Source organism: Engystomops pustulosus, chromosome 6 (assembly GCF_040894005.1).
Source record: "Engystomops pustulosus chromosome 6, aEngPut4.maternal, whole genome shotgun sequence".
NCBI lineage: Eukaryota > Metazoa > Chordata > Amphibia > Anura > Leptodactylidae > Engystomops > Engystomops pustulosus.
The window spans coordinates 99,543,039-99,567,315 of NC_092416.1; the positions used below are offsets into that span (position 1 = coordinate 99,543,039).

The 24,277-nt window shown below is 40.5% G+C and overlaps 1 protein-coding gene across 2 annotated transcripts in view; it reads left to right on the forward strand.

The window, feature by feature from the left end:
* CACNG7 (calcium voltage-gated channel auxiliary subunit gamma 7) overlaps positions 1-24,277 on the forward strand; it is a 170,358-nt gene that overhangs the window by 74,249 nt on the left and 71,832 nt on the right. For both annotated transcript variants that reach the window (XM_072110474.1, XM_072110473.1), the window contains exon 2: positions 20,239-20,476. In XM_072110474.1, the coding sequence (XP_071966575.1) occupies positions 20,281-20,476 (196 nt within the window). In that variant the 5' untranslated portion in view covers positions 20,239-20,280. The remainder of the gene's footprint in view (positions 1-20,238; positions 20,477-24,277) is intronic.

Consider the following 24,277-nt stretch of genomic DNA (forward strand, 5'->3'; position numbering starts at 1 on the left):
TTACTATAGTCTCAGACTGCAATGATCAGCTGTAAATTTCTGTAATGAAGCTTTATTGATAATCCTTGGTCCTATTACAGCAAAAAATGTTGAAACTCCAATTGCCACTGGGGAAAGAAAAATTTAATCTGGAACTACAATTATAAAATATACAATTATGACCTAAATACAAATTCTACTTCAACAAACCTATAGAACCTATCTATATTTAACCCGGGGACTGCATGTACTAAGTTTTTACACTAGATGTCAGTGTCACTCCTCATAGAGGGGTTTAATTGGATCATTATCTTAAATGATACTTTGTAAATATTTTGTCACAACAATATTTAAATAAACAAATGTAGTCTACATAACACGCCTCAATTGGGAGACTGCCAGAATGTATTCACCAATGTGTATTTATGTAAGTTTTTTGGACATGAAAGGGCTACAATTTATTGACCATAGTCACTTCACTTTGATCCTTCTTAGGTTTCTGCTATTACATAATTATTTTTTGTTTGGTGGTACCTTTCACCATGAGGTGAAAGTTACTGTCATGGGCACCGTTTGCGCACCCACCTTTGCTAATTTTTTTCTTGGATGGTGGGAGGCTGTGTAATTTGCCAACCACATTTTATTTTAGGGCATATATATTGATGATGTCCTCATTCTCTGGCATGGGGGTGAGGACACATTCAATTTGTTTGTCAAGAACCTTAATCATAATGATATTGGTTTGAAATTCACTCTGGAAATTCACCCATCCAAGATTAATTTCTTACATCTCACCATTTATATTGACACTTTAGGAGAACTGGGATTCACAGTATTCCAAAAAAGTACAGCCAAAAATAACTTACTGAATTGGGAAAGTGTGCACCCACAGTCACTTAGAAGGAGTATTCCAGTTGGCCAGTACCTTTGTGTCAGAAGAAGTTGCTCAAACGATGCTGACTTTAATAAAGAAACTTTTTTGTAATCGTTTCACTGAAAACGGATATCCCAAAAGGACCTGAAAGAGCGTATAAGAGCGTATAAAATTAGTGAATAGGGATAATTTGATTCAGGATACAGTGAAGAAGAATGATGAGAGGAAGATGGGTTGATGTATTGGAACATAAGATGCTTATGCTGAAGATGTGCAGAAGTTTTTTTAAAAATATGGGCCATTGCTAAAGGCCAATGACAAACTCAACAACGAATCACTTATTGTTGTGGTAGAGACCGAGACAGATTGGTACATAGTCACTTTAATGTCTCAGACTCTGCAAAAATGACGTGGCTGCCTACATGGGATCTTTTCCAAGTGGAGATTTCATTTTCTGCAACTAAACTGTACAGACCAAAAGTTTGGACACACCATCTCATTCAAAGAGTTTTCTGTATTTTCTTAACTATAAAAATTCTAGATTCACACTGAAGGCATCAAAACTATGAATTAACACATGAAAGAGGTAGTCACCTGAGATGGTCTTCCAATAGTCTTAAAGGAGTTCCCAGAAATGCACTTGTCGGTCCTTATGCTTTCAATCTGCTGTCCAGCTCACCGCAAACCATCTCAATTGGGTTCAGGTCTGGTGACTGGAGCCTAGGTCATCTGGCGTAGCACCCCATCACTCTCTTTCTTGGTATAATAGCCTGGAGGTGTGTTTGGGGTCATTGTTCTGTTGAAAAATAATGATAGTCCAACTAAATGCAAACCTGGTGGACTAGCATGCTGCTGCAAGATGATGTGGTAACCATGCTGGTTCAGTATGCCTTCAATTTTGAATAAATCCCCAACAGTGTCACCAGCAAATGAGAAGGTGTCTCCAAACTGTTGGCCTGAACTGTATGCCAAAGATTAAACAGCTCGCTGGATTGATTGGCTGGACAGCCTTACCCTAAATGGCCTTAATGAGGGATTCATCTTTGCTGCTTTTTAATAAATTTGATCTGAATGTGCCATTGTTGGAGATATGTTTCTGTAATATCTTCATGAGATCCATAAGGTAATATCGTCAAAAATTTGGTAAAGTTGTAAACAGATGATAATCCATGAAAAAGTTATTTTGTTATATGCTCAAAGTCATAATTAAGAATTAACTGTTATGAAGGTTTGTTATTCACTTATGTATTCATACTTTCGTGTTGTCTTGGAAAGATATAAAAGGTCTTCTTTTTATACAGACTTATGGACAGTGTTGTAGAGTATTGACTAATAACAGTATGTTCCTTATATAATCCTGGTATAATTGTATATACACTAAACAAGCCAGCATTGAAACTTTGAAAAAGAGTTGTATTGGTCTTCAGCATCATATATAGTGTGGGGCAGAAGTGCTGTAGAAAGTCATGCATGCGCTAAAATGCATGCATAAATTCAATGGTACCTTTGATGCAGAAGATGTGGGTAAATCGCTGCAGAGACTAAGTATCGGGCGCGAGCACAGTGGTGCTAATTAACATAGATAATGTTTTCTCTCTATTGGCCCTGCACTGAAGAGACTTGCAACTGGCCACTAAAAGTGTATACGTCAATGATGATGTCACAAAAAGAGGTTATATAGCCTCTGGATGTTAGCACATTGCACTTAACCCTGGCAGCTATGAGGACCCCACTGTTCTAGCGAAACAGGTCAAGAGGGGCTGTAGTGTACTGATATTTTAGATAGCAATTGTCAGGATCAGTGGTAGTGGTTTCTCTGGACCACCGTGGACGATGACGTAAGCCAACAGCTGGGACTGGAGTCTAAGTGGTACCCGGATTTTACTAGATCCCACCTCAAAACTGGTTGGACCTGCTGCAGCGTGGTACTATCAGGTCATTCCACAGGCGCGACTTTGTCCTCGGTGGCAGTCATGGCATAGTACAGAATCGTCAGGAAAACTCGTGGTCAGGAACAGGCAGGAGTTTAAGACAGGCAGCACAGGATAAGAGTCAAGAATGTAGCGGTAGGTCAGGACAGGCGGCATGGAATCGGAGTCAGGAACGGAATCGGGGTCACCACGGGAAATCATGATGATTGCAAAGGGAATGGAACAAAGTTTTCTCTTAAGCATGGAAGCACAAAGATCTGGCAGGGGACTCAGGAAGGGGCAGGAATTTGGATTAATGCACTGCAACAGCTCAAACAGTCCCAGGAAACGTGGACCCAGTTTGTAACTGGGGTCTTCAACCGACATGTCCTATCTTTTGATGGAATACCGCGCAGTGTACTGTGTATTCCTATGGAGAGGGGCAGAGGTGAGCAGAACTCATCCCCTGCTTTTCAACCCGGCGCCAATTTATGTACGGTGGGCATACATTGTGTGAATGTAGCCTACAGGGAACTACTTCTGTTTATTTAAATATCGTTGTGACAAAATATTAATTAAGATTCTGATACAATTGAACCCCTGTATGAGGAGTGACACTGACATCTAGTGTTAAAACTTAGTACTTTCTATCTCACCTATGAGTGTAATTAAGTGATGTAATAGTAAGGTGTAATAGCCGGGTGTCGAGTGTAAATAATCCAAGCACCTGATTCATAACTGAAGACAAATACTTATGCCTTATGCCCCTATGCCGTTATAGATCATATTTCTTCCACACATAATTCTACAAAGTTTGTAGATTTTTAAATAATTGTAGGACACGTGTAGTTATATGAATGGAAAATATTTTAATATGATGGAATAAAAGTCAAGTTTAAATTAAATTTGGACAAATGGGTTTCAGTGAGGCCATCTATAGGCCTTTTTTGTAAATGAATTATGGACCCAGTCACATGAATAGTCCATAATTTGATTTTTATTTAAGAAGCTTGTCTTCATGGGAATACCCCTTTAAAGGGCACCTGCAGGGCCGGATTAAGGTTGGTGGGGGCCCCTGGGCGCAAAATCTGGTGGAGGCCCCCACTGAGTGTAGCGTACACATACGTCCTCCTGCTTCCTTTCCACTATCCAAAGAGTAACACCACTACATACAGCCGCCTCGCCCCCAGTAACACAGCTACATACAGCCACCTCGCCCCCAGTAACACAGCTACATACAGCCGCCTCACCCCCAGTAACACAGCTACATACAGCCGCCTCGCCCCCAGTAACACAGCTACATACAGCCGCCTCGCCCCCAGTAACACAGCTACATACAGCCACCTCGCCCCCAGTAACACAGCTACATACAGCCGCCTCGCAGCCGCCTCATCCCCAGTAACATAGCTACATACAGCCGCCTCATCCCCAGTAACACAGCTACATACAGCCACCTCACCCAAGTAACACAGCTATACAGTATATACACATATACACAGTAGATGCCTATATACACAGTATATACATATATACACATATACACAGTAGATGCCTATATACACAGTATATACATATATACACAGTAGATGCCTATATACACTGTATATACACATATACACTCATATACATATATACACATATACACAGTAGATGCCTATATACACAGTATATACATATATACACATATACACAGTAGATGCCTATATACACAGTATATACATATATACACATATACACAGTAGATGCCTATATACACAGTATATACATATATACACATATACACAGTAGATGCCTATATACACAGTATATACATATATACACATATACACAGTAGATGCCTATATACACAGTATATACATATACACACACATACACAGTAGATGCCTATATATACTGTATATACACATATACACTCATATACATATATATACACATATATACACACAGACAAATACATGTATACACTTACCCCCGGTGACCGGCCGTGGCGTCAGGCTGGCGTTCGGGCGGGTGCTTCTTCGGGCGGGGGTGTCAGTCGGTTGCTTGTTCGGTCGGGGGGGGGTTGCTTGCTCGGCCGGGGAGTAGGGGTGGCGGGTGCTTGTTCAAGTGGAGCGGAGCCGCGCGGGAGCGGGGGGCGGGGCCGGGGCGGTTCGAGCGGAGTTGCTTGCGCGGGGTGAGCCGGTGGGGGGGGCATTGTTGGATGACTCAACCATAGCAGGGGATGGGGGGCCAGGAGCCGGTTACCTGTGTCGGAAGGGGGGGGGGGGGAGGCGGAGTCACCTGTGCCGTGCGGGGCGGGCGGCTCCGCCATGCTGTGGTTTGTAATGCCGGGAAGGCCAGGGGGATGGGCGAGCTGGGAAACAGTTACCTGTGGCGGGGGGAGCGCGCTTGCGGAGGCGGGAGTCACCTGTGCCGTGCGGGGTGGGCGGCGATGGGCGGGCAGCGGGCGGCTCCGCCATGAAGCATTATGGACCGGCGGGGAGGCCATGCAGGGGGATGGGTGAGCTGGGAGGCGGTCACCTATGCAGAAAGATGGGCGGGGAGGCGGTCACCTATGTCTAGGGGCGGCGGGCGGCTCAAGAGAGTGTGCGCGGGAGGAGCGGGGGTGCGGTCTGGTGGGGGCCCCTAGGGGGGGCAAGATGGTGGGGGCCCCGGGGCTCTAGCCCCGCGAGCCCCGCCTATAATCCGGCCCTGGGCACCTGTCATCAGGTCTCTGCCACTAGCCTTTATCTAGTCATTTCATACATTAATTATTGTAAAATCATCATTTCTTTATTATGTAAATGAGGCTGGTCACATGGTAGTGATATTGCTTAGGTTTACAGGCATGTAGAGGGACAATGAAGGGATAGAGACAATGCTTTCTAAAGGTAGTTTATGAAAATCTATTTAGATTAGAGGGTTTATTTTGCATGACAGGTTCTCTTTAAGTCAACCCCTTCCACTTAATCAAACAGGAAGCTGCTAAAATGTTTGCTTTTATTAAGGGGAATACACCTACTGATGATTAGTTAAAGGGAATCTGCCATTTAAATTAACCCACCAAAGATAAATGCTTCATATAAAACTTTGATTAAACAACAACCCTTTTCCCTAAATGGTTCTTTTTCATGGCTGCAATGTTAAAAACATCAGTTTGTAAACTTATATGCAACTCACCTAAGGTGAATCCAATTATTTTAATGGGGTACTGCAAATTCCATTTGACTTGCATTTCTCTTTGTCCTTGTTCCTGCTGTAGGGAAGTATTTATGGACAATATAATCTACAGGCACATAATCTATTTCTCTTTACTTGTTATCAGAGGTAGAAAAATCTGTGTCAAATGTTTTATATAGTGCCTTGCTGAAATAAGAATTCTGTTACATCATTGAGCACTTCATGTCATGCCACCAGGGTAATGTCATCTAAGGTTCTTTCCTTTACCCAGGAACATTTGCAAAATCTAACTCATGTATGTATCTGATCACATGAAATCACACACAATGTCCTTCACAATGTTCAGACATACTGGTTTGTTCTCTGCCGCTCTGCACATCAATGGCACCTGTGGCAATCAGTGTCCCCCCTGCGACCACGACTTGGCCCTTGTAAGAGAAGGGTCCGGGCCACGGCTGGCATGTCTGCCTAGCGAGTGGCAGTATATTGACAGCTGCAGTCTGGGCCCTCCTTTAAAATGCTGGCGAAAGCTAAGGGGAGGGGGTTTGAGTGCGGCTGTCACAGATTAAAATCTGTGCAGCCGCTGGTTTCCCCTTACAGATTTTAACTATTTCTGAGCTATTCTCCAATACAGTTGAAAGCCTAGAGAGAGCAGGAAGTGATGTACAATGACACTTCCTGCTCTGTCACTCTTTACAGCAGCGCTTGGGCCGTCTTCCATGACCAGCAGTGCAATGACTTAATTACGCTTCCCTCGCTGGGTGCGTTTCTCGATGCACTGAAGACAACCGATCAGCACTCGAACAACGGAGCAGATAAGTTGAGTATATATTATATATATATATATATATTATATTATTCTGCTCATGGTATAAATTAAGGGGGGGATAATAATGGCTACTGGTATGTAAGAATGAGTGGTGGGGGGAAGTAATAATAGCTACTAGTATGTAATAAAGAGGGTGGGAGATATAATTATGGGTACTGGTATGTAATAAGATGGGTGAGGGCAGGGGCGTCACTAGGTCAAAAGATCCGGGGCCCGTGCCCCGGATCTTTTGGCCTGTGCCCCGAATGTCCCGGTGTCCGGGCGCATTTCCTCAGCACTGTAGTGGATAACAGAGCCGCCGGCTCCGTTCTCCACTACAGGGAGCAGGAGACGCGATCTCACAGCGTCTCCTGCTTCAAGCAGCTCACTATAGCTGCCGGGAGCAGGAGACGCCTGGTGATGACGTCACCGCGCCTCAGTGCTGCGAGAAGACGGAAGAGAGAGAGAAGACTTGGGTGAGTATGTTTGTTTTTTTTAATGATACAGTGGAGGGGGAGAGGGCACATTGAGGAGACTGTGGCGACCATTACAGGAGGCTAAGAGGACCTGGGAAGGGAGGGCTGTGGGGGACATGGGAGCTGCAGATGTCATTACAGGGTTTTTTTTTGGGGGGGGGCTGTGGGGTACATTACTTGAAGCTGGGGGCATTACAGGGGGCTATGAGGACATAGGGAGGAATCTGTGGAGAACATTACTTGTGGCTGGGGACATTAAAGGAGGGCTATGAGGACAGGGGGGACTTAGGAGGACATTACTTATGACTGGGGGGAACTTTTTAGAGGGGGCTGTGGGGGACATTGGGTCACATTATATGCTGGGTGGCTGTGTGGGCATATTACTTACTGTGGGGCAGTGTGAGGACATTACTTACTGGGGGGGCTGTGTGGGCACATTACTTACTGGGGGGCTGTGTGGGCACATTACTTACTGGGGGGCTGTGTGGGGCACATTATATACTGGGGGGCTGTGTGAAGCACATTATATACTGGGGGGCTGTGTGGGGCACATTATATACTGGAGGGCTGTGTGAGGCACATTACTCACTGGGGGCTGTGTGAGGCACATTACTCACTGGGGGGCTGTGTGAGGCACATTACTCACTGGGGGCTGTGTGAGGCACATTACTTACTGGGGGGGGCTGTGTGGGCAAATTACTCACTGGGGGGCTGTGTGGGGCACGTTACCTACTGTGCGGGGGGCTGTGTGGGGCACATTACTGGGGGGCTGTGTGGGGCACATTACTGGGGGGTAATGAGCACATTTATTGGAGCGTGTTCACACATGGCACTAGGACAGGCCTCGGTTTGATCTCATTTGCTTTTCCAGTAATACACAAGTGATGGGTAACACGCACCTGGTTTTGTTTAAATGCAAGACAAAGTGTGACGCTGCCTTATAGTATTTGGGGAGATTGTTAGGGGCGGCAGCAGGATAACACTGCCAGGGAACATGATGTAGGGACAATGAGGAACATAAGATGTGGTGATGCCTAATGGAGAAGATGGAGGATACATCACCTGCAGTCACTGGAGGGAAAAAGTAGGGATTTCTCCTGTGTTGTCTGTAGCTGTATATACTAGAAGTAACCTTGTTATTGGCACAGCCACATGTGAGGGGGTTATGTACAGGAGGGGGCATTACTGTAAGAGCGCTACATATGTATTGGGGCCCGTGCCCCGAATCTTTTACCACCCTAGCAACGCCCCTGGGTGAGGGAAATAATAATGGATATTGTTTTGTAGTAAGCGGGAGAATAATGGCTCCTGGTCAGTATATTAGTATTAGTATAGGAGGGGAAGGATGGGCACTCCTGGATGGTAAATTATAGGAAGGAGAACTTCTGGACGGTATATAAAAGTGGAGGGTAATTCTGAACTGAATATTATTGGGATGAGGGCCTTCTGGATGGGGGCCTCTGGAGCATATAGTAATAGAAGGCAGCTAGACAACTGAAGGCCGTATATAAATTAGGAGATTAGGTTTTTATCCATGTAACCTTATACTGTAAGTGACTGTGGTGTTTTTAGGGGCACAGTTTCGCAATCTGCTGACATTCTGTAGCAATAAGTCACGGCCAGAGAAGTTATCAAAGTTTTTTAACTGATGGAGAAGAACCATCATTTGTCAGGATCCACCAAGAAGACCTGGACTGATCAGAGGAAGTTGTAGCTTTGACCAAGCTATAACTGTGTTATTCAGTAAGTGACGTCTATAGCTGCCTTATGACAGGCCTGATGTGCAGTCATTTTTTTGGCACTGTATAGTAATGAGCAGTATATTCCCAGCTTGTATATATTTATGTATGTGGGGTATTCATTACTGCAATATTATTAGTATTGTACAGATATGAGGGTATTGGTGTAGGTGTAAATAATTATGTGCAACTGTATTTTAGAGTTTTGTACATATGGTGTGGGTGTATTTGTATGTGTAGCGTATTTATATTTTGTGTAGAGTATATATGATTATGATGCTGTGTTTATATATGTGTGATATGCATATATAGTCTATGTGTGCATATGTCTGTATAGTGGAAATATGTGTATTCTGAAGTATTATGTGCAGGGTGGAGCCTGCAGCAAGGGTTTAGGTATATGGGGGCCCCAATTCTAAGTTTGGATTGGGTCCACAAGGGTCTAGGACAATCATAGACTCCAGTGCGATTCACTAAGATCGTGCGTCCGATTTCCCCTTGTGTTGCTTCCCCGCTCAGGTCCGCTGGAGTTCACCATCTTCTTCCCGGTGCATGTAAGTGCATTGTCTTGCGACACAAATTCAAATGTTAAATCCCGCTCTCAGTCCGCTACTATAGGCAATGAGTATAAGACAGCTCATGTGTGAGGTAAGATTGATAGGGATAGAGACAGAAAGACGGACAGGGAGAATGAGAGGAGAGAGACTTTGATTGCCATAGCAACTATGTACACTATGCAATCACAATGAAAAGGTGCTGACATGCAGCTGTCAACACAGGGGCATCTAAAGGGTTAAACAGCTGTGTCCAGTGTTAATACTTACTGCGACAGTTAAAGCAAGAGTCCAGCTCTTTTTTAAATCATCTTTATTGAGGTGTATCACAATAAATAAAAACTTTTAAAATATACATTCATGTACTTTTTTTATTAGAATTGGAAATGCATCCAATCTTCATCACAAAAGTCTTTAAATTAAGTACCGTATATACTCGAGTATAAGCCGACCCGAGTATAAGCCGAGACCCCTAATTTTACCACCAAAAACTGGGAAAAACTACTGACTCGAGTATAAGCCGAAGGTGGGAATACAGCAAGTCCCTAGTAGTATACAGCAAGTCCCTAGTAGTATACAGCAAGCCCCTAGTGGTATACAGCAGCCCCTAGTAGTATTCAGCAGCCCCAAGTAGTATACAGCAAGCCCCTAGTAGTATACAGCAGCCCCTAGTAGTATTCAGCAGCCCCTAGTAGTATACAGCAGCCCCTAGTAGTATACAGCAAGCCCCTAGTAGTATACAGCAAGCCCCTAGTAGTATACAGCAAGCCCCTAGTAGTATACAGCAGGCCCTAGTAGTATACAGCAAGCCCCTAGTAGTATAAAGCAAGCCCCTAGTAGTATACAGCAAGCCCCTAGTAGTATACAGCAGCCCCTAGTAGTATACAGCAAGCCCCTAGTAGTATAAAGCAAGCCCCTAGTAGTATACAGCAAGCCCCTAGTAGTATATAGCAGCCTGCCCCCACGGCCCTTAAAAAAATAAACTTAAATACTCACCCTCCGATGTCAGTACGGCTCCCCAATGTCGGCGTGACTTACCGATGTCCCCGATGTCCTTCTCCAATCCTCACAGCACTGCACTAAAGGCAGGCCCGGCGCTATGGGTAGGCAAAGAATCTCTTCTTTCGAATGAATCTTGAATTGTGTTTCTCGGTGCCATGGATCCAGAGATAAAATGTTTAAAGTGAGAATATCAGGTGTTTAACAGTTTAACAGACGGCAGTTTAACAGTTAATATCTCAATTTTCCTGACACTTAGAAACAGATTCATGTAAAAGAGGAGACTCATTCATAGCAAAAAAGAACTGAGGTTCTATGTGTCACAGAGCCAGAGATACTGCCCCCTGAAGTGTCCCCCCCCCCCTCCAGATTCTTAGCCATCAGGCTACAGGGAGAATTAGCTGCATCATCGGTTGAAGATGCTTATCATCTATCTCCTGTCTATATATCTATCATCTATCTGTCTAGTTCTCTATCTCCTATAATCTGACCATTTATATATCTTGATTTTTCCCTATCTATTTTTCAATCAATCTTCTATTTCTCTTCTACTGTATTTATCTCTCATATCTATTTACTGTATATACCATCTACTTTATAGTTCTGCATCTAGAAATCTCTATCATCTTTCATATTTATCTTCTATCATAATAATTATAATTAATAATTCCGCAGCGCTGAGCCGAGTTTGCCAAATCAGTCCCTGTCTCCAATGGGGTTCACAATCTATTCAACCTACCAGTATATTTTGGAGTGTGGGAGGAAACCGGAGGACCCGGAAACCCACGCAAACACAGAGAGAACATACAAACTCTTTGCAGATGTTGACTAGCGCTGCAAGGCTGTAGTGCTGACCACTGAGCCATCGTGCTGCCCATCAATCTCCCTATTATCTATCTCCTATAAAATTCTCCCATATTACAGGTTGTTTTACCATACTAAAGGAGCCTCTCACTGACTGTGACTGGTCATAAAATAGTTTTATTTTGGGGCCCCACTTTTAGTTTTGCCCTTTCCCCATTTTGTCTAGAACCAGCCCTGACTAAAGGAGCATGATGCAGAGAGGAGGAGAACTGACACTGCCCCAGTCCAGCTCTGATCAAACATTGCTTCTCCCTGTAACTGGGGCTCTTACAGATGCCCCAGTTATAGTTGAAAACTAGAAGTAAAAAAAAAAAAAAGTTAAAAAAAAATAAATGAATGTGGATATGTCCCCCAGGTGTCTTTTATGACCTTATGGGTGACATATCAAGTTAAAACACACAAAAACACATCACATATTAAAAAATATTTCAAAAATACACTTTCAAATTCCTCTATAAAATAAAAAATCCCTATCTACACTATAAAAACATCTCCATAGTTGCCCCATTTGCTCCTCACTGTACATATTATATATCTAAACAACCATAACACACTAGGAAATTAATTTATAATGGTCATTTTGAGTTCATTTGAAAAATGAAAAAAAAATACATATACACTATACATTACAAAAATAATATTTTTGTCCAGTTTTTGTAACCTTAAAAAAACCCTAAAAATTAATAAAAGATCCCTTAACTTTATTTTTTAACCATCCTTATGTATCAGCTAAAGCTTTTATGATATTACATAGAAAAGGAAGATATGGCCCTTAAAACAATAAGTATAAAAATTCCTTAAAAAGTTCTGATCAATAAATCAATAAAGCCTTTTAACCCCTTAACGCTGAAGCCACTTTTCACCTTCCTGACACGGCCCATTTTTTCAAATCTGCCCTGTGTCACTATAAGTGGTTCTAACTTTGGAACGACTTAACATATCCAAGTGATTTTGAAATTGTTTTCTCGTGACACTTTGTACTTCATGTTAGTTGAAAAATTTTGATGGTATGTTTTGCATTTATTTATGAGAAAATCAGATATTTGGTGAAAATTTGGAAAATTTCTTGATTTTCGAACTTCAAAATGTTCTACTTTTTCCATACATAGTCATAACCGCAAAAATACTTAATAACTAACATTCACCGAATGTCTTCTTTATGCCTCCGTGGTTTTTTATGCATACTCTTAATTTTGTAGGATGTTATGGGGCTTTGAACTTTAGGTGTGATTTTTCACATTTTCATAAAAAACGCAAAATCCTGCTATTGAGGGACCTGCTCTGGTTTCAAATCACTTTGAGAGGCCTAAATAAAAGTAATACCCCATAAATTACCCCATTATAGAAACTACACCCCTCAACGTACGTAAAACAGCTTTTATGAAGTTTGTTAACCCTTTAATTGTTTTACAGGGGTTAAAACAAAATCGGATGCAATTTTGAAAGTGAAATTTTTTTGGCTAAATAAATGTGTTCTTCAAAAAATTTACAAATTTTCAGTGGATAAAATACCAAAACACTCCACAAAATTTGATACCCAATCCCTCCCGTGTATAACAATACCCCAAATGTAGTGGTAACCTGCTGTATGGGCACATGTCAGGGCATCGAAGAGAAGCTGCGCCATTCAGAACAGATTATGCATTGTCACATTTTATTGGCTATACAATCTTTATTTTTTTGGGAATTTGGAGAAATAAGGGCTTATTTTTTGTGACATGAGATGCACTTTACAAATACTTCATTTTAGTGGGTCATTAGCTTGTTGATGAGATTTTATTAACTCTTGAATGTATGAAGGAAAAGAAAATTGTCAATTTTGGTTTACTTTCTTTTTGTATTTTATGGGGGTCGTACACTAAATATACTATATTATCTTAATTCTGCAGATCACTACGATTACGGTGATACCTCATTTATATAGTTTTTCATTTATTTTTACAATTTTACTGGATAAAAACTAATATAGAGGAAATCTCTATATTTTTTCTCCATCTTTTCAGAAATGTAACTTCAATATTTTTTGGTTGACAGAGCTACTTTAGGGCTTATTTTTTACGTGTTGAGTTGTTCTTTTCAGTGGTACCATTTTGGGGCACATAACTTTTTTTTATCTCTTTTTAGAACATTTTTGTGCAGAGATTTTATGAAAAATGTACATTTTTGGCGTGTTTTTCGGGTTTTGTTTTTACGGCGTTCACTGAGCGGGTCCAATAATGTTTCTGGGTTATTGTACGGATTGTTACGGATGCAACAACCCCAAATATGTGGGTTTTTTTGGCGATTTTGTGTTTTTCTCACTTTATTGCATGTGTACAGGGATTATTTGTGTTTAGGGGACTTTAACTTTATTTAATTAATTCTTTTTATTAAAAAATGTTTTTATTTAATGTTTTTAACTTTTTTATTTACTTTTACAGGTAAGCTTGAACAAGTGAACCACTGATCGCTCGTTCAAGCTCTTCTTCACATTACACTGCGCATGCTCAGTGTGTTACAGCTGGGTCCTGCCAGAAGGCACGGACCCGGCTCCCAGAAGGAGGATCGCGCAGCCCCGGGCACCGGCAGTCTCGGGGCTGCGATCGGAGCAGCGGACTCCCCCGGTAAGCGCCGCGGGGGGGGGGGGGGGGTGTCCGATTCCCTGTTAAATGCCCCTGACATGCCGCGGTCAGCGCGACCGCGGCGTGTTAGGGGTTAACACCCGCGATCGGAGAAATCTCCAATCGCGGGTGTTAGAGGCAGGTGTCGGCTATAACGTTATAGTACTGCATTTTGCGGGAACGCACCTCCCGTCATGCAGTACTATTACGTCAAATGTCGGGAAGGGGTTAAGGACTGGTCAAAAAGGGATGTTAGGGATTTTATGCAGGCTGTAACAACCTTCCTGATTTGTAAGGGGATATCCAATCAACCCTTACAGGGGAGGATAAGATAACTGCCGGCAGCGAGATAACAGAGTATAACAAAGACACAGGCATAGTCTTAAGCTGCACTTAAATCACTCTGTTTATTTCAAAACCATATTTGTGCATGTAAAAACAGGAAAAACTTTCAGAGGGCGTGAAAAGGAGATAAAATACTTAAATGCTAGTTAGTTTAATTACACTAGAACCTCCGCTTTAAGACATTTTCCAAAAAGATTGATGAACTATGCAGTGTTTTCTCCGAGGTCTTGTTCTCATATAAACAGTGGGGATTTTCCGCCGTGTTTCCCAAATATTACCGTTTTGTTTTTCCCTGAATTGCCCTGGGTTTTTGGCGCACGTGATCTGATTGTGCCACACCGGCATGCACGCGACGGAAATCGGGGGGCGTGGTCAGTGGAAAACCAGACGAATTCGGAAGAATCACCGTATTTAAAACAAAAAAGGTGTCGCTTGACACGCACTAACCTGCACCCAGCCTAGATTGGTGAACTCCGGCGGACCTTGGCAAACTTCAACGCAGCAGCGACACCTGGTGGACATCGGGCGCACTACCTTAGTGAATCGTGTCGAATCAGCGTCGGAGAACCCGCCGCTGGATCGTGAATGGACCGGGTAAGTGAATGCCCCAGTGTGTTTATATTATCCCAGCTACAAAATGTACTGAGAATGGCTCCAAAGGCCTCTTGCTAACAAAAATAAGATAAGGAGAAGAAAACAGGCTGAAGCACAACTATCTCTAACAAGAGTCAAGGAGAAGCAGGCAAGCAAGCAAACAGATTACACAAGATGTCTGAATCATGACATGAAAGCCATTTAACAATATGGCTTCTGAGTGGACAACATGACCCCCGTCTAAGACATGAAGGCATCCGTGTGGACAAAATGGTGTCTGTAGAGAAATATAGAAAAAGGCTATTAACTTGTGAGGCTGCTACCTTTACAGCTTTGAACAGGCTAAATACCACCTATCCAGCGTGTTAACACGGTCAGTCCCCTCCCCCCCCTCTTCTTTTTTTTCTCTCTTACTTCTTTTCTTATTTATAATGAATTTTAAATATGGTTTCTTTTATACAAAAGCTCTCATACCCTGTAAGAACTTTAATTTTAGATTGTATATACTCTGTATGTATTTTTCTTGTATGTGCTAGCACTTTGTGCCTATAACTGATCATTAACTGATCAATTTCATTGTACGTTACCCTCCTGAATAATGGCTTCTGAACTAGTAGACATATTCCAACAAGAAGTATCTTTGTATTCTATACTAAATGCATTATGTTTTATATATATTTTTAAAACTGATTTTGATTGAGTTTTAATGTACCTATATTTATATTATATACCCATGTTAGAAGTCATTTTATCCACTACTTTTACATGTTTCAGAACAACCATTTGGACCTGAAGAAGGGGAAATCCTCCCCGAAACCTATAGTTCCAATACAATCTACTAGATAGATAGAATTGAATATTGTATTGAATATTAAATCTGTTAAAGAAATGTTTTTTAAATGAATAATACTAAAGTACCGATTTGTCTAAACATAAGTACTCTCCTATCTGAAATAGCAGCGCAATTTCAATCTGGTTACCCCTTCTCTATTCTTTAACTGTTATTACACCCAGGAGACAGAGCTAGGTAAAGGTTACTGCTCATCATAGGGTAATGATCTTCCCTTTACATTGGGGAAGAACCACTCTGAACAACCACCTGTCCCAAACCTTCTACAATTCAGTGTGACACTTTGAGACTCCAGAAGGGTGTGGCAGCAGGGGAGGTACCAATAATCATCACAAACTCTAAGGTATCTAGGGAGAATGGCATGGCATTGTGGGAGTAACATTTAACCATTATATCTCAGATTTTGTTTTCTAAGCAAATTCCATTATTTCACGTGAGCTATAATTTAGCTTTGAAGCTTATAAATAAGCATTCCTTTAAAACTTTTATTTTCAACTGCTTTCTTGTAGAGACAATATTTTAGCATTTTATTTAAAAAAAACAAACAAACAAAATGGAAATTAGTGTGAGATGGTGTATATACGGTATGGCCTTCTGATTAAATGCTCATTATATCTTATGTAATTTATGAGACAATTATAGATTAAGACCCAGTTCCACTATAAGTAGGTTTTACAACAAAGTGATTGAATTTTTTACTCCCCCACAATTTTTAAGACATTTGTACTCACAGACAATTTGCACAAACCCCAGTTCTGTTGCAGTTATGGTGTAAATAAATACTATAGCCAACTAAAACCTGTACCTATAAATCAATACTTAAACTTACTACTGTACTTATATACTGTTTTTAATACAATACTTTCTTTTGACAGGTTTAATTTCTTAATTTAAAATGACTTCTCTCTGATCTAAACAAGGTTCACAGAGAATTTGCCAATTAAATCCGCCTTCCAGGAATGTGGAGACTTATAGCCATTGTTGCTCCACTAGGGTATTCTGGGTTATATTCAAATACGTTTTCCAGGATGGGAAAAGGAAAACCACATCTCTTTTGCTATCTTGCAAGGCATCCCTTTTTACCATCCGGCATGATTTTTAGAACGCCTAATGACATGATGTGGGATTAAAGTGAAACCAGTATATCTATTCCAGAAGGAACAGATTCCCAACTGTTTCAATATGGCTGTGTCTCTTCAGTACAGTTGTAGGGAACTGATTTAGCTGACTAAGAGGCGTTTGACTAGGATCAGGAAATAAGAGTTCTCTTTATGGAGACATTACCAATTAAGGTCATCTAGCAAGCGTGTGGAGGCTCATACATATTGATGCTACACCAGCTAAGTGAATACTATATGCTATTAGATAATTGGATTTAATTGTTTATATAATGAAAATCATGTACTGTTATTCCATATTGATCTCAAGAATCCTCTTTCAGACTGGGCACATCAATTACATCATTAGAATGAAAACCAATCCATAGAGCTGATTATCAAAAAACAATTTGCACAAAAGCCCAATTCTTTTGAAGTTATGGTGTAAATAAATACTATCCCAGCATTGTACTGGATAGAAAATTATCTATCTCTCCCTGTCTGTCACTCACTCACTCACTATCCATGCCTGACTCTCTTTCTTTTACACACTATACCTGCCTGTCTCTGTCTTTTACTCACTTACTCTTGCTGTCTGTCTCTCAGTTACTCTTCCTGTCTGTCTCTAACTCACTGGCAGTCTCTCTGTATTTTACTCACTTACTCTTCCTGTCTGTCTCTCAGTTACTCTCACTGGCTATCTCTCTGTCCCTCACTCAGTCTCCCTGCCTGTCTCTTTCTTTCACTTACTTACTCTCCATGTCACTCACTCTCTCCCATCTCTCTGTTTTTCACTCACTTACTCTTCCTGTCTCTCACTTATTCTATCTGTCTGTCACTCACTCTCCCTGCCTGTCTCTCCATCTTTCTCTCATTTACTCTTCCTGTCTGTCACTAAATCTCCCTGTCTGTCTCTGTCACTCACGTTGTCTGTTGCACAAGGAAGTAAGAAAAAATGTTATTTACACATTTTTTTTCAAGATTTTTACTACACAGCAGCAATGGTTTTGTGGTAAAAAATTATCTTTCTATTCTCAATCTGCTTTTGGGGCAAACTTATATAATTATATCATTCGACTGATAATACCTGTCATGTTACTGCAAATCCAGATTTGTCACCAGATCTGTCACCAGAATTTGACCACCCTGACTAACAATGCCTGCTGATAAAGGGTTACAAGTCCTCCCCATATCACCTAGAATTAGCTGTCAGTGGTGCACTGTACCTTTATTACAGAGGTTTTTCTGATTCTGCAAATTAGCTTTTGTGACTCATGTCTAGTGACTATGACTCTTCTCTCTCCCAGGCTGCCAGTGAACCACACCCCATTACTCTGACTGACAGCTCTGTGTCTCTTCAAATTACTGCCCTGCCTTCTTGTACTTAGAGACTCTCTGCTAATATTCAACGACAGACATGTAACGCGCTATGTACAGATGGGAAAAATTGTCTCAATTTTCTTACACGGTGCCTTGTGTTACATTCATGACATGTGATCAGTGACATCATCGCATTAGACCTTCTAATAATAACAAACTATACACCATGTATGTGATTACATGAAATCACAGCAGCCTCCATGGAGTATGGAAAGGAGTATAAGTAAGGTAGCATAAGGCATGGGGATTATTAGATGGGAGGGTCCGTCCGAGCAGGACACGCCCCCTTTGATGCCAGGTGATATAAGATAAAAGGTGATTTATGTGGATGTAAGCTAAACAAATTTTTAGCTAAAAGAACCTGTATATGTGCAAATGTGGTGACAGGTTCCCTTTTATTACATTTGGAGTAAAGTTTTCCAGCCACACAAAATTAACAGCCTTACAGTAGGAAAAAGTCACAAATATGATATGGGTGGGGTTAAAGGGGTTGCCCGTGACCATGAAAGAAAGCTCTTTAATCCTCTAGTGATGTTTACACAATAATTACATAGTTTTACACAATTTTACTTTACTGGTCAATGTAAAATTCCAGAGTGTGGGCGAGGACGGGTGGGGACAGGCAGACATTTTATGATCCCTCTGTGCTATGAGATGCTTTGTGCTGACAATCTGCTCAGATGATCAGGATAAATGGTTTATCTACACTTTTATGTAACTTTTAAACATTATTCTAGCATCTGACACATAGAAAAAGAGAGATGAGACAGATCAGAAATGAGAGATGATGAGATCCATGAGATGGATATAAAAACACAAGGACACTATCAGCTTCGGTAACTCAACTATAACACACACACAAAGCCAGCTCTGCTCCCTCACCTAATCAATAAATATATAGTCAGCTCTGCTATACGACCTTATCTGTCTGTAGCTTGTAGAGTAAGTCCCTGGACGATGCTGCTTGTTGGCAGGAAGTGTCTGTGTCTGATCTGGTCTTGTAATTTAGGGGGGAGGGGCAAGGGGCAAATAGCAATGCAGGGAGCAGATAATAGAAGCTATTCATGATAAGAATCTAACCATAATCAGAAGATTTACAGTCCTATCCGGGGACAATGAAAATTGTAAACACCAGGACTGATAGAGACAGGTTGGAATTATATCTGTATATGCAGTTTTTTTATAATAAGAGTAAAATAGAGAATTTGTAATTTTATTCACCTTAGTATATTTAAGAATCTTGTCTTCATGGGAACAACCAGCAACAGGCAACTGGCACAACCAGATGAGAGACACATCACCAGAAACACAGGATGAGATAGAAGCATACACCTCTGTCCATTGTCTGGTGTTTGTTCAGGCTTACTGCAGGCTTGGATCTCATGGAAGCAAATTGGAACTGAGCCTGTAGTAGCCCTGAACCACCAGTATTAAATAGGCAGAACTAAAATGTGCCACTGAAACTATAATGGACCACAAAATGATGTCCGCAACTCCCTCTTAACTTAAAATTATACTGTACAATGAATTATATTTTAAATTAAAATGCAGGCATATATTTATTTTTCATTCTCCAGAAAGAGTTCAAAAATAGATGTGAGCCTAACTATATTGAACAATATGTGCATGCTCTACTCACCTGGACACTATGACTCGTTGAGTCTCACTACATTTCTCTTTACTCTTATATACTGTAGACAAAGGGTATCCTGAAAGTCAGTTTATTGATGCACATGTTTCACATCTATACTGTTGCTGAACTAGACACAGCCGTGAGGTAGAGTGCACTCATGAAGCTCTACACGGTTCCAGTGTGTCATCCTATCAACTGGTCACATCTAATATCTAATACCCATTTTTGTCACGCTGATAACAATGTATTAAATTTTTTTTTAGGAATACAATATTCACTTTCCAACACAACTATTTGGACTTCATACTTATTGAGTCACATTAAATCATACCTCCAGCTAATAATTGCTGTTAACATTTTATTATTTTTCCCCACAGGTAACTGCAAGATTTGTGATTGGATTTTCCCTAGCCTCTAGGATGAGTAATTGTAGCAGCCGTGCATTGACACTACTCAGTAGTGTATTTGGTGCATGTGGTCTCCTTCTGGTTGGCATAGCAGTTAGCACTGACTACTGGCTGTACATGGAAGAAGGAATTGTCCTACCTCAAAACCAGACAACTGAAGTCAAAATGGCATTACATGCTGGACTATGGAGAGTATGTTTTGTGGCTGGTAAGGTGTTCAGTATTGCATATTCTCTGTATGGAATAAGTGCTAAGATCAAACTTCTTATTTAAATGAGTCAATGATAATAAACTTTTTAGAATGATTGAGTGTATACATTTTGTATGCATGCATCCTTTGTTGTACATCCCATGTACATTTCATAACTAATATTATTTAAGTAAAATTGTAATGCTGATGTTACTATGAACATAGTGCAGTCTGCAGGCAACATATTATAGAGGAGGAAGCACCAGAGAGGTTAATATATTGTTTGGCACGAAACCGCCAGTGTAATGTGTCATTTATTCATTCAAAATCTAACTAAATCCTCACATAATTGGTGATCAACATTCTGTAGAAGCGGTTTCATGGATTCAGGGGCACAATTTTCTTTCTGGCCCCCACAGTTGCCAATATATAAGCCCAGTATTTAACCATTGTCATTCTCTCCTCTGTCAGAGATGGGATTCTGTAGTGGAGTAGGGAATATGTATCTCTGATACTGTCCATTTTGCAGAAGGCAGGGAAAGAAAAGTAGCTCTGTACGGGATTTCCCTATGCTCATCTATCATAATGATTTCTGCATGTTCTACACTGGTGGTCCCTAGACAACAAGCATGTTTTTGTTGCCAATGACTATCTCCTTTTCTTATTCAGCTGTGTTCTTTGTGGTGAGCAGAGTGGGAGATAAATACAGCAAGATCAAACTGTGAATGTACACACTGCCTGCTGTTAATTGGACAGTGTAAAGAAAGACTATAAAACAAACCCCCTTCTCCTCTCTGACAGTGGAGAGCATTACAATGATCAGATACCGGGACTGATATCTCTACAACCATGTGGGCTATAAACAAAATTCAAAATGCTCCTGAATGTGAAGCAGTACTTTCAAAATTGTGAGGTAGTAAAAGATTAACTTTAACCCTTTCCCTAGTAAGGACATATTTCTTACGTCTTCAGAGGGTGGCACCAGAATGACCAAGGACGTATGAGATTCTAGGAGCCATAACTTTGGATTCATGGCACCTAAGGGTTTTTTTTCTCTGTTTCTCCAGAGATATTTACATTTAAAGTGACAATTTTAGGTGTGATTTTTATATATAAAAATCACTCCCGACGGCTATTTAACAGCTAATATCATCAGCTCTTTGGCACCTAGAAAAACAACCCTAGATTCTTATGAGAGAGGAGATTCTCTTCTTACAAATGAAGAAAAAATCCTGGGAAAAAATTGTCCAAAACGTTATACGTAAAATGTAAAAGACACAAATTCCTGAGTAAAGTTTTTATTTCACACCATCCCTCCATTATTTGTACTTACGTTATGGCTTCTTTCTCAAATTCTTATGAACTGCAGAAGGTTCCATTATTGCGCTGCTAATATAATGGCGCACATTTTACACCCATCTAAAAGCGAGCTTTGTTATCTCATTAGCTTGGTATATATAGTTTTTATTTGGGATACCGTTGTGTAGGAGCGAATACTATAATATATCTGTGTGAAACTCTACAAAACATGTTTGGCTTGTTTTAAGGATTTAAGGTTCCCTTTGCTTCATATTTGGGTATATATATACATGAACTCCTCACATTTTACTGTTTTTGGAATGTAAATTTTATTTATATAAGTTGTCTGTATTTTTACATATTTTAGTGAAAATTTTGAATGTAATATTTGCGTTTTATCACTGTTTGGTGCACGACAGTGGTTGTGTGTATTAATTAAAAAGTTTTGCGTTTATTTACAAAAAATAAAAAATTATGTTTTTTTAAAAAAAATTAGCTATTTTCGCAATTAAAAATCATTGTGTTTTCAGGCAGAAAGTTTTAACACATAAATAAGTTGCTGAATAACATTTACCATATGTCTACTTTACATTTCCACAATTTTTGAACTGTCTGGATCATTTATTTTGATGTTGCGCGACTTACAAATCGAATATAAATATTTCGTATTTTCAGAATTTACTATTTTTACTGTTTTGAATGAAATTTTAAATATTTAGCATTAAAACCACCCGACATAATCAACCCATTTTCAAATCTGCTCCATTCAAACTATCAGAAACAGCTTTTAGGAAGATTGTAAACCCCTTGAGATCTTCATAGTACTTGAATCAAAATCGAGGTGAAATTTAGAATGGTCCGATTTTGTCGGTTATCCGTTCATTTAGCCCTAAAATGTACACATTTTCAAAATATAAAAAGGCCATCTTAAAATTTGTTATACAATTTGTTATACAATTTCTCCCGTGTTCTTGCCGTGTTATGGCATTTTTTTGTGGAATGAGATGCTTTTTCCAGTGTTACCATTTTGCGGTTGGTATCTCCTATTGTTGAAAATGTATTAATTTTATTTTGAGGAGTAGAAAAGCATTAATTATGCACTGGATTTTTTCCTTTTTTTTCATGTTCAATATATAGCCTAAGAATCATGTTATCTTTATTCTATAGGTTGAAATGATTTTGGGGATACCATACATGAATATTTTTTCTTATGTTGTAGTAAATTTGCCTAATGTGGGGAAAAATCTATCATTTTTGCATTGCCGTCTTCCAAGTGGCATGATATTTTTACCTTTTTGGCTATGGAGCTGGTTGATGGCTTAGTTTCTGCGGTTTCCACTTTAGGCAAACACCCCAAAAATCATTCTGCGGGTAGTCCCAAGTACGACAATACCACGCATCTGTCAATAATTAACAGGCTGGGCACACAGCAGGCCTGAGAAGAGAAGGAGCAAAATTTAGCTTTGGGAGCTCCGTTTTCACACGTTTGGATTTGGAGTGCCATGTCATGTTCACAGGGCCCATGAGGTACCAGTGAAATAAAAACCTCTGAGAAATTATACCATTTTGGAAACTATACCCCTCAAATAATTTATATGGGGTTGTGATGAGCATTTTAACCCCCAACATGCTGGCTAAATCTAATGCAAAGTAAATGATGCAGAGTAAAAATTGCATTTTTAAATCAAATATGCCATGTGAGTGCCAATTTATTTTGCCCAACTCATGCCACTGGGCAAAAACACCCCAAACATCATTCTGTGGGTTACCCTGGTTATACCCCATATGTGGCAATAATTTGCAGGATGGAGACACGGCAGGGCTCAAAAGGGAATGACTGGCATTTGGAGCACAGACATTGTACATTTATTTTTCTTTTTGGCACCATGAAGCATTTGTAGATGCTAAAAGGGACCAGTACAGTAGAAACCACTAATAACTGGGTGAAAACCACACCCCACATGAATTAATATAGGGGTATAGTAAACATTTTAACCCCAAAGGTGGACCCCCCCAAAAAAACAGAATGGATAGTGAATAGTAAAAAATATCTATTATGTCATATTGTGCCCAGCTCCTGCCACAGGTGAAAAACACCACAAAAATTATGATGTGTGTTTTCCCATGTACAGCAATACCCCATATGGGGAAGTAATCCACAGGCTGGGCACATAGCAGGGCTTAGAAGGGAAGGTGTGGCATGCGGCATGATGTATAAGCCGTGCATAGTACATCAGGGTAATAACATGGTAATCTAAAAGTTCAGGGATGTATGATAAATTCAAAAGCAATCTTTCATACATAACCCTGGTTTTTCTGGGCATGTCTCACGGTGATGAATGGTGTCCTTCCGAATGCCTTTTTTGGAGTACACCTTGCACCTCTTCTGTGTCCTTCCCTTCTTAGCAGTTCTCCTGGAAATTGTTGCCCTGGTACAATGCGTGATGTGGCCTTGCTTCCTGGTCTCCAAAAAGAAAATAATTTATAACCACCTCTTGAAATTCCAGGAAAGCAGTGCTA